The 12,043-nt window shown below is 39.1% G+C and overlaps 1 protein-coding gene across 1 annotated transcript in view; it reads left to right on the top strand.

Moving 5' to 3' along the window:
- ACTR3 (actin related protein 3) overlaps window positions 1–10,574 on the top strand; it is a 34,341-nt gene extending 23,767 nt beyond the window's left edge. The window contains exons 6-12 of the mRNA XM_053405079.1: window positions 1,999–2,106; window positions 3,526–3,669; window positions 4,349–4,522; window positions 5,727–5,819; window positions 7,308–7,433; window positions 9,087–9,170; window positions 9,638–10,574. Of these exons, the coding sequence (XP_053261054.1) occupies window positions 1,999–2,106; window positions 3,526–3,669; window positions 4,349–4,522; window positions 5,727–5,819; window positions 7,308–7,433; window positions 9,087–9,170; window positions 9,638–9,733 (825 nt within the window). The 3' untranslated portion in view covers window positions 9,734–10,574. The remainder of the gene's footprint in view (window positions 1–1,998; window positions 2,107–3,525; window positions 3,670–4,348; window positions 4,523–5,726; window positions 5,820–7,307; window positions 7,434–9,086; window positions 9,171–9,637) is intronic.
- Window positions 10,575–12,043: the final 1,469 nt, after the last annotated feature.

Raw genomic sequence — 12,043 nt, 5'->3', positions numbered from 1 at the left:
AATTGGGATTGGCACCGGATTTGGAACCTTTCATGTGGACTCTGACCCAAAAAGTAATTTCTGGTTTAATCCTGCTAAAGGACCAGAAAAATTCACCTTGTTCTTGGGGCCAAACTGGATGCCACATTGCGATAACCATGTTTAGAATTAAGTCTGCTGCCAAATCTCTTTACTTTTTGCATGGTTGGATTGGTGTGGAAGCTGAACCTTACACCATCTGAACTATTCTGCTTCCTAGCTTTTTATGCTGTTTTTCTCCCATGAATGCTCTGGCAGACATTATTTCCATTCACAGAGAGTGGCTGCTTTTTAAAAGTGATATTTGGTGGGGAAATATGAGCAGGTTGATTTCCCCACCAGCCAATGCTATGCTTTAAATCAATCCCCGCCTGTCCTGTTTGTCAGCTGGCACAAGGTTGTAAGCTGTTGCCATCATGTCTAATTGTGATCCCAATTCTTGTATTGCAAAGAAATACATGAGCAAATAACAACATTCTGTAATTACTCCACAAAAGGAGTACAAAAAACCGTGTTCACGCACTAGAAGATATGATTATGAACAGAATGTCTTAACCCTTTGAAGATACATCTCTGTTGGCTCTTCGAATTGGGACACTACACTTGTGTGGATTTCCTGAACTTGCAATAAGGCTCTCTGTTAAAGCTAAGAGATATAAATAAATTTATAAACATCTATTCTAAGCCAAAAATGTCCCTTTGTGGACCTTAAAACAGAGGGTAATATTTAAAATTCATTAAGAAAAGTATTCATACCAGTGAAAATTCAGTGTCAAACACATAAAGTTGTTCTGAGATTTTGTTTTGAAAAGCAGATTATGTATTTCATAAACATACATTGCCCCACATTTAATCTCTGAATAACACTTTCCTCAGGTTTCTTTTAAAATACAACACAAAGTCCATATGTATATGTATAGCTGTTTAGATTTAGAGCAGCATTGCCGTCTTTCAAAGGGGAGACAGCAGCAAAATTGTCACAGGAAGAATAGTTCTGTGTCTCAGTTTGATCTATGGAATAAGATGCACTTTGCCTCTTAAGAGAAAAGTCAGATTCAGAGACTTCACCATTCAGATCTGCATATATAGTTTACTGTAAAAGCTAATCTTTTCAACCTACTTCCAGAAAACAGCTGTTGTCTTGTGTAGGCTTGTGAGGATGTGGATTCTTAACCTTTCTGTTTTGAGTGTCTACATTAGTGTTTTAGTTCATCCTCATTATGTTCTGTTGAATGCACGGCTCTTCATTGCACTCCTTACTTTTATTTGTGGTCCTAAATCCTTCTGCAGAAGATCTGCAGCAATAATTTGACATTTCTTTGCTATAAACTGTTGAATTTAATATAATATTAGCTTAAAGAAAATCATTTCAGAAACACAATAATATTTTAGTACCCATAATATCCTTGGTACCAACACAGGAAAGATAAAGCCCACAGTAATTGATTGAGTATATGGGAAAATGGCTCCCTTGTCAGCTCCTGAAAAAGGGGTGCAATTTCTATGGGAAGCTCCTTTCAGAAGCCAGATCTTCTGCTGTTGCCTTCATGGTAACAGAAAGGAGCTGTGCTGCAGTGATCCCTACGTTACAAGGTAATGTGAGAAAGGGCCCTAAGTTTTTAGACTGTTTAAAACTAGTGTGGCTTCAGCTACATAGTACCAGTTAGGTAGTTCCTATATATATCAATGCATATTTAGATTTTCCCAAAGCTTGAATTACAATAAATTTCCATTTTTCTGGTTAACTTTTGGGTGCTGCTGCAATTATAGAAAGAAAAATCTACCAACTTTTGAATACCATTTTTAGGGTTTTTATTTCCAGTTCCTTTGTTGTGTTTTCTTACTTCTTGTTTTCTTCTGCTGCATGGTGCAATGTAACTATGTTAAATGGTTTTTGTCTGATGTGGCAATTTTTGCTTGAAGAATAGGCCTTTAGGCTGGTTATGAGATACTAAATCTCAAATTCTTTCCTCGGATAAGGCCGTCCTTGCCTTAGCTGCATCTTGGACATCAAGACAAGTGGGAGAGCGAACACTGACTGGAACGGTTATAGACAGTGGGGATGGTGTCACTCACGTCATTCCTGTGGTAAGTACACATAAATAAGGGTGCGGTTTGTGGAACACCACTGCTTCTAAAACTATCACTATTATGGGAAGAATAGTCTTGGCAGCTCTGTTCAGATTTTCCCAGTGACCTAGGTGTTATATATCATACAAGATTGTGCTAAAATTAGCATTTAGGAACATATTCTTATTTTTATTTTGGAGACAGAAGTTAGAGAAAATCTGCTTTTTTTTGCCTTAGGTTTATAATTGAACTTTGTAGCTTGTTGAAAGTTTTTAATAATTAAATCTGCAATGCTCCCAGTATAACATATGAAGGTATCCTTCAGCTAAATCTGAAAATTTTGTGGGGTTCGTTGCTTTTAAGGAAGACATGGCGATCTCTTTGGAAGTGATGCTGCCACCCCCACATTAAACAAAAATCATGAGGGCAGAAACTAAGCTTCCTGCCCTTCATCCAGTGTAGATTTACTTCCCTTATTTTCTTCTTCCTCCTCCTCTGTCTTATAAGCTGGTGAAAGAGGAAGGCTATACTGTACCAGACTGATGATCCCCTTATATTTCTCTGTCTGTTTACACTATGTTAAAGACACATACCGTGTGTGTGTGTGTGTGTGTGTGTGTGTGTGTGTGTGAGAGAGAGAGAGAGAGAGAGAGAGAGAGAGAGATATCTTCAGAATTATTTTAAGTTTGGATCCTTTAGTTGCAGTAGTGATAAATAGCTACCAAATTTCCTCTCTTTTTACACAAAAATGGAAGAGCTTTAATAATTCCAGGATTCATTTCATTGGGAATCAGAGTGGAGAGATTGCTTTGTGTTGTTGTAGATGATGCTTTAATTAAGTGCTGGTATAAGTTATGGTATAGGGACGCGGGTGGCGCTGTGGGTAAAACCTCAGTGCCTAGGACTTGCTGATCGTAAGGTCGGCGGTTCGAATCCCCGCGGAGGGGTGAGCTCCCGTCGTTCGGTCCCAGCTCCTGCCCACCTAGCAGTTCGAAAGCACCCCTAAGTGCAAGTAGACAAATAGGTACCGCTTTATAGTGGGAAGGTAAACGGTGTTTCTGTTTGCGGCACTAGTGCTGGCTCGCCAGTTGCAGCTTTGTCACGCTGGCCACGTGATCCGGAAGTGTCTTCGGACGGCGCCGGCTCCTGGCCTCTTGAGCGAGATGAGCACGCAACCCTAGAGTCGGTCACAACTGGCCCGTATGGGCAGGGGTACCTTTACCTATAAGTTATGGCATGTAGAAAATCCACCATTATCTGTTCTGTAAAGGGAAATATCCATGTAACAGAAAGTGCGCAATTTGAGATGATAGTAGAGAGATGGAAACATGGGACTTGCGATATGTCCTACTCAAGTGTTCACAAATATGTCTCTAAAGTTTGTATTTGGGATTAAGTTCATTGAAGGATTTTATTATTATTATTTTTTACTTTCAGGCTGAAGGTTATGTCATTGGCAGCTGTATCAAACATATTCCAATTGCAGGACGAGATATAACTTACTTTATTCAACAATTGCTAAGAGAACGAGAAGTAGGAATCCCTCCTGAACAATCATTGGAAACTGCTAAAGCGGTGAAGGTAATGTATATTTTAAAAAGCAAATAGATACTTAATGATTGGCTCAGTAAGACTCAAAAACTGACACAGCACATATATGTTCTATGCCACTACTGCTATTAACTTTAACAATTCAGATCAGGTGACTTATACATTGGAAATCGAGATGCTATCTTGGTGGTAACAAATTGCCAGTAATCTAATTAATTCTCTGGGCTAGGAAGGTATTCTAATACTAAAAAGTACTTAGTTTTGCATAATGAAAAGTCATAATTACTTTTCTTGAGACTTTTCATGAATTTTTCTCCCCCCCCCCCCCGAGCAGCTCTATTATTACTGATGGATTTTAAATTCTAAAGTGTATGATGGTATGGTATGTAACCATGGCAATAGTACATTTGAGCATGCATTTTCCGGAGTTAGCATCTCCCAACTAACCCCCCCCCCCCCCACCTAAGATAGTTTAGGCTGTCAGGTCTCAAGAATTTTTGCCTAGTGGTGCATAGAATTGTGTCTAGCGCTGAGTGCTAATTATCTTAAATGTATGCAGTTAATACTAACTCAACAATTCTCTGGTGTTTTCATTTGTGGGGTTTTTTTTTAAGGAAGTTTCATTCCTGTTCCATTTAAACTGATCAAATATAAAACCTTAGTAGATTTTTGGGAATTTCTTTTGTAACTGTCTGCATCTTATTTCCAGGAACGCTTTAGTTATGTCTGCCCTGATTTAGTAAAAGAATTTAACAAGTATGACGCAGATGGTACCAAGTGGATCAAACAATATACTGGAATCAACGCAATCTCAAAGAAAGAATTTACCATTGATGTTGGCTATGAGAGATTCTTGGGGCCAGAGATCTTCTTTCATCCTGAGGTAAACTGGTGCAGATCTTCATAACACACACAGAAGTATACTTTTAGTTTTATCTTTAAATCTTTAAATACTGTTGTGCTTGAATAAGTCTTGTTCCCTTGTAAGTGTGACTTATGATTGCAGCTTTCATTTCATAATGTAGGGCAGGTAGTGCCTTTCAAAGTTGGAATTAAAAGCCAGCGTACTTCCACCCCCCTTTTAAAAATAACCTTAGAACCCAATTTCTTGGTGCCGAGTTAATTATGTTGACTTTAATGTTCAACTGAATCTGTTTTGTAACTTTTGAGGATCATGAAGCTTTAAGGCATTTCCCCCTGCTTCTTAAATGATACTCTGCTGAAGAAGAATCTGGGGCTGGAGGTGGGAGGGGAGATCTAGCTGTTATCACTAAAAGCCACACAACATGCTTTGTATAATAGTTTCTCTCTTCCCACTTCAAATTTGAAACCACCAATCTGGCTTCTGTGGTGAGCTGAGGGAACAGGAATAAATATTTCTTCCAGCTGATTCCCATTTTTTCATGCTGAATAAAACTGTTTGATTCAGTGCTTAGCATCTGAGATGTGTAGGCGGTCTCCAAAGTGTTCAGTACAATGCAACAGCAGGGAGAATGGAAAGGGTAAAGGGATTGGAAGGCTTACATTTTCCTGAATTCCTGTTCTTCCGTATCTGTATATGGTTGTACTTGGTTTTTTACCCTTTCATTTTTTTTATTAGTTTCAAATGATCTTTATTATTATAACACAGGACCTTTGAGAATAAGTGGTACTTTACAGAGGTACATAAGCAGGCAGAAGCTGCCTCAAACTTACAGTGTAAAATAGCCATTGGGGAAGACTGTAGAGGCTGGTGAGGGAGAGACGAGAACAAAGATTATTTTTCAGAGTAAATACTGAGTCTATTTTTTGAATTAGAATTTACCTTCAATTAAACTAGTGCTTCTTTTTCCATAGTGTTTCTCACATTGTTGTGTCTTAGTTTTTTCCATCTTGCTAAATTCATCTCATTTAACTTTCTTAATGCTTTCTTTAGAAATCTGCAATAATCTACACTTGCCTCTAATATGTTAAAGAGAAGGCTGATGCTTCAGTATTATGTATGGAAAATGAAACCTGTTTGTATTTGTTTTTTTAAATGCTGCAGTAAGCAATAAAATTACTTGTAACCTAGTCAGTTCTTTGCTGATACATACTTCTGTTTTTAGTTTGCTAATCCAGACTTCACACAGCCTATCTCAGAAGTAGTAGACGAGGTAATTCAGAACTGTCCCATTGATGTTAGACGTCCGCTATATAAGGTTAGTAAAGCTAAATAATGTTTGTGTGTATGTGTGAGAAAGAGAGAGAGAGTTTTTTTCAGAATATATCTCTGCCTACTTGCTAAAGAGATCTCAATTCTTCCGTTGAAAGCACAATAATGGGCTATGTTACAAGTGTAAGAAGCTGCCGTATGCAGTCTGACAAGTGACCCACCTAGCTTAGGGTCTACACTGACTGGTAGTGGCTTTCCAGGGTTTGGGGCAGGGTGGTCCAAATTTTCATACCAAGTGGGCCTTGGGACACGGTTGGTGCTGTGGTCTAAACTACTGAGCCTCTTGGGCTTGCCGATCAAAAGGTCGTAGTTCAAATCCCCATGACGGGGTAAGCTCCTGTTGCTTGGTCCCTGCTCCTGCCAACCTAGCAGTTCGAAAGCACGTCAGTGCAAGTAGATAAATAGGTACCGCTGCAGCGGGAAGGTAAACGGCGTTTCTGTGCGCTCTGGTTTCCATCACAGTGTTCTTCTCCATCAGAAGCAGTTTAGCCATGCTGGCCAGATGACCTGGAAAGCTCTCTGTGGACAAACACCAGCTCCCTTGGCCTGAAAGCGAGATGAGCGGTGCAACCCCATAGTTGCCTTTGACTGGACTTAACCGTCCAGTGGTCCTTTACTTTACCTTTTACCTTACCAAGTGGGCCACAATAATACTTAGACATGGAACCCCCAGGCTGCACACTGCCATGTCACACAGGGGTTGGGGAACAAGGCTAAAAGTTGGTGCCCCCTCCCCAGTCCTCATGCTTCCTTTCCAAAGCTTTACAAGAAGGTGCCAAGGACTGAACTTAGACCCCTTTGTGTGCTAAGCATGTGCACATTTATCCGTTATTAGCCCTTCACTAATGTACATTCAAGTGGATATTGTAAATAATGTAATTCACAGAATGAAATATGTTGTTAAACTATAACTAGAAACAAAATGTGAAAGGGTTAGGTTGTATCCCCTGCTGCTGTTCCACTATTATAAGCAAACTTCTGCTTGTGCAACAGAACTTCTCCTTCCCCTCTTACTCTCTGGTTGGAAGACCCTCTGGAGGAGGTTTTGAGGGGGAGAAGAGTGGAATGAATTTTGGCATGATCATTTAGGAACGTTTGTTGTGTTGCATAGCTTTTAAAATTGGGCTGACTCAGAACAAACTTATTAAACAAGTTATTTAATAAATTTCTAGATGAAAGTGCACTTTAAGTATCTAAACATCTGTAGTAATTTGTAATCTAGCCTTTCTTTCATGGGGTGCTCAGTTTAACACTGATTGTAAAGCCATAAAATTCTCAGGCTATCTGTAAAATTCCTATTTGTGAAATAATTTGTGTCAATCTCTTAAATTGAGCATGTATGGCTCAAGCATGGCCCTGTTCCTTGCTGTGACTGTTTTGTAGTCATTACAGCTGCCTTCACTCCTTATTTTCAGAAACTGATTCCTAACATCCAGTGTTGTTAAGTAATACAACTTTTGTGTGTACAATTTAGAATATTGTCCTCTCTGGAGGCTCCACAATGTTCAGGGACTTTGGTCGCCGTTTACAACGAGACTTGAAAAGAACTGTTGATGCCAGACTGAAACTCAGCGAGGAACTGAGTGGTGGCAGACTGAAGGTTTGTTTCTTTAGTTAAGACGTTTCACTTGTATGTGTAGTTCGTTGTGCTAGTTTACGTCACATCTCTAAATGGAATCCAATAAGAAAGCCATTAAATTGTGTCATCCTCATTTTGAACTGTATCAATCTCCTCATCTTTAATTACCATATATACTCGAGTATAAGCCAACTTTTTCAGCACATTTTTTATGCTGAAAAAGCCCCCCTTGGCTTATACTTGAGTGAAGCGCGCGGTGGCGGCGGAGGGACGAGCGGCCTGAAAGGAGCCCTTTCGGGCTGCTTGTTCTTCTTCCGCTGCTGCCACCACCACCAGGTTTGTGTTGTGGTGAACCTGCTTATACTCGAGTCAATATGTTTTTTCCAGTTTTTTGTGCTAAAATTAGGTGCCTCGGCTTATACAGTGGTACCTCGGGTTACATACGCGTCAGGTTACAGACTCCGCTAACCCAGAAATAGTACCTCGGGTTAAGAACTTTGCTTCAGGATGAGAACAGAAATCCTGCTCTGGCAGTGCGGCGGCAGCAGGAGGCCCCATTAGCTAAAGTGGTGCTTCAGCTTAAGAACAGTTTCAGGTTAAGAACAGACCTACGGAACGAATTAAGTATTTAACCTGAGGTGCCACTGTATTTGGGTCGGCTTATACTCTAGTATATACGGTACTTTCCACATTTGTGAAGGTTTCATTTTGATGGCTACAGGCACTTATCCTGTCCGTGATCTTGAAAACTAGTAGTGGTTTTGGAGAAGCAGCTGTTGCCACTTTTGTGGAGAGTGGATACTTCTGTTTCAATGTTTATTGCAACAGGTGGATAACAAATAGAATTTGCCAGTTTCCTCAGAAAAATAATAAAAAGCATTTATTTCAAGTCTGCTGGCAACATGAGGCTTATTAAATTATAGAACTGCTTTCAGTACTGTGTATTGTTTTTGGTTGGTGAATAAGTGCTTATATTGGAAACTACCTTTTGTTACATAAGAAGAGCCTGCAAGATCAGGCCCATGGCCCAACTGGTTCAGCATCCTGTTCTCACAGTGGCCAACCAGCCTGAAAGCAGGATCTGAGTGCTTTACTGGCCTGACCGCTTCAACTTTACTGTCCTGTACTTTCCCTCTGGCACAACAGATTGGAAATGGCAAGAGGCATGTTATAGTGGCTTCTGTGAGAGAAAGGAGAAATATATTGAGGTGTTTTTTATGACTTTAGTACCTGGGGAATAAGTGATTTCTAGATTCTGCCTGTTTTCAACCATGTAAACCCACAAGAAGTATCTTGTGGCATTTTTGGGAGAAAGGGAAAAGTTCACACTTGTAATATAGAGAACGTTAATGGCTGGCAATGATTTCCCAGGGTTTCAGGTAGAGGTTTTTCTTACACGTTTGACCCAATCATTTTAGATAAAAATATTGGGGCTGGGACATGGGACCTTCTGCATGCAAAGTCATGTGCTCTTCCACTGTGCTGAGAAAACATATATATCTTGAAACCTATTCAGATTAGTGCATTTGAGAGAATTTGATTAAAAACTGTTTTGCGTGACAGTTAAATATTCTTAAAACTGGGGTTTTGCTACAGCCAGTGAAAAAAAAGAAGTGTCTGTAATGGCATTTTATTTAAAACAGTACTCTGTACTGATTTTATTTTCTCTTGTAGCCCAAACCTATTGATGTACAAGTTATCACACACCATATGCAAAGATATGCTGTCTGGTTTGGAGGATCAATGTTGGCTTCCACGGTAAGTTGACAAAAGGAAAAAGAAATCTGAAGAGAACTTTTCTCACATATATTTTGACCTGTATTCACTATCACTGTTTTCCACTTTATCCATGGTATATGTTTATAGGACAAGCCCAGTCATGGTGCTTTAAAAAGTGCTCCTATTTTTTTTGGGGGGGGGATACTGCCTGGAACCTTTTATAAATAGACTTTCCAAAATATTTGTAACTTATGAGGAGCTTCCTTGAAAAATGTAAATGCATGGGGGGAAAACTTTTCGCACTGTCTATTGTTTATCTGTTCCTAATTTTTTTCAGAAACATCTTTTTAAGGCAGTGTTGTCTTGTGTTAGATAAGCTATAATACAGGCACGAAACTGAGACAGGAGCTTTCATAACAAGTTTTAATATATCACAAGTTTAACCTAAAAGTGACAAAAATATATTTTTAGTGAAAATATTCCCTTTTATCTTCTTTTCCCCCCAGCCTGAGTTCTACCAAGTATGCCACACCAAAAAAGATTATGAAGAAATTGGTCCTAGCATCTGTCGTCACAACCCAGTTTTTGGAGTTATGTCTTAAATCCGACCTGCCATGAGTTGGATCTAGGGAGGCTGGGAGATGGAGGGTCTTTCTCAATACATGTTTGTCTGGATGGCCGGTATTAAGATAACAAAACATGACTTGAAAATAAGAAAAAAAAAAGACCAAACACAATTAAACAGGAATATTTTAATAAGTGTCTCAACATGCAGATGTAGTGGGAAGCCAAAATGATTCCAAGTGTTTTTTTTCCTTTCGATTGAATATTTGATCCTGTGCGTAAACAAAACAAAAGAAGTGGGTTTTTGTTCTTTCTGTGCCCTGATATTTTGTATATTAATGGAATATCCAAGATTTGATGGGATTTGATGGTGTGTAGATAGTCAGCTCTATAATTCTTCAATTGTACTCTTACACGTGTACAATGAGAGAGCTTGTTTATATTTCATACTTTTTTATACGTTGAGAAAAATATCAGTGAATGAAAGAAATGTAATATTTGACAAGAGAAATACCAGTGACCAATTTGAGATGAATAAAAATAATAATAATGCCCACATGAAGCTTAATCATGTGAATCTCTAGTAACTTCAAATTATGACCAATCCTAAAACTTGGGTTCCACACACAATGCAACTTGGCAAGTGCTTTTGGAACTAAGGAGCTAGAATCTTGGATTAACCGATGCCTGCTAGTGCTTTCTGATTACTCGGTGCATTTTCATTCTATTTCTTGCTTTTGGGGGCGGGGGGAAGTAAAGACAAGACTGTTGGACCAGTATTGCAGTTCTGTAGTGTCATTTCTAATTACAACCAAATATTCAAGTTATCAAAATAGGTGTATTCCACCATTCCAATAAAGACACAAAAATTCTTTTTAATGTTTGTCTGAGGCCTTTCAGTCTCATTGCTTGATTGTTTGAAGGTCTCTCTTTCTAGTTTGCCATGGCAGTTATTAAATCAGTAATTTTAAGGACACGAAAATGGAACAGGTATTGTGACACAAATATGAAAGTGGTGCATGTTTCTGTGATTTTAGTTTCTATTCAACAGCATACAGAAGTGCATATGCAATTTATAAAAATTTAGCTTTCATTAACATTTTCTCATTATGTTTTGGTAAATAATGCTGCTGCATTTTGGGGGTATTGTTGATTTGCTACTGCAGGATCCAGGGGATGAATTATATGGCTTCTGTATATACTATTATCTAACAAGGAGCTGGTATGGCATGGCTGACTATACAAATATTTAGAGCAAAATACGTTGGCCTTTGTGGAGTAAACGTAGCTGCTGATCAGTGTATTGCCAATTTAGTTTTAGTCCCGCTCATTCACCTTTTGAACAACTTGAGGCCATGGGTCCTGAGTGAAAAGGGAGATTGAAAAATTGGAATGTTCCCAAAAAATTAAATTGAATTTTTAAAGAGTTTTGAAATTTCTGTTAGTGTTGGATCCAGGCATCACAGAGCCTGATTTCTGCTGATGAGACAGTCACTTCATGGCAGGTGGGGAAGGCAAATTTCATTAGTATAACTTTTCATTTGCAACACCTGTGTTCCCTTAAAAGCTGTTCTGCATAGATAGGAGACCTCCTGCAACAGCATGGGAGGTGGTTCTGGGAGTTGCAGAGGAAGGTGGACTATATGAAAATCACACATGCCCTTCCTGCAGCATGAGTCTCCACGGGACACATGGGCTGTGGTGTGAGAGATAATCACCAGAAATCAGGTGAAGGATACTTTGCACAAGCAGAGCTCCCTTCTCAGGTGATTTCCATTTGTCCCACTGCCACCTCATACAACATACTCCACACTGTTCAGAGGGCCCCAGACTCACTGGATAGGCTTTCCAAGAGCCACAGTGACTGCAGAGGGAAAGAAGGCCAGGGAGAAATGTGAAGTGCCTTCTGCTCAGGTAACTACCGAATATAATCTCTACTAAACACAGGTGCAATGAACTACTTGAATAGCATTTCTGCATATGTTCTAGAAAGCTATTCCATTGGTTTGAACACTTTTATTGTATTTTCAAGTCTACCAACGAAGATGTGTGGATTTCTTCTACTGAAATGTAGTTTAATGAATAATGATGTGAATCTCCTATGTGTTGCATACCAGTAGTAAAGGATGACAGTGGAATCAGCTTTGCAAAACAATAAGATAATTTTACAACTAATAAAATGTTGCATACAGATGCTCAATATAAGATTATTCATAATGCAAACTATTTAAACAACCAGGATATCAAATTGATTCCTCAGTAACGGTTGTTTCTTGCTTCCCCCAAGAAAGCTGTCAGCTAAGAGGAAACTATGAACAATTTTTTAGGCAGAGTCCCTAAACTTCAGC

The sequence above is a fragment of the Podarcis raffonei genome, chromosome 1, assembly GCF_027172205.1.
Source record: "Podarcis raffonei isolate rPodRaf1 chromosome 1, rPodRaf1.pri, whole genome shotgun sequence".
Classification (NCBI taxonomy): domain Eukaryota; kingdom Metazoa; phylum Chordata; class Lepidosauria; order Squamata; family Lacertidae; genus Podarcis; species Podarcis raffonei.
This window is presented reverse-complemented; position numbering and strand designations above follow the sequence as displayed.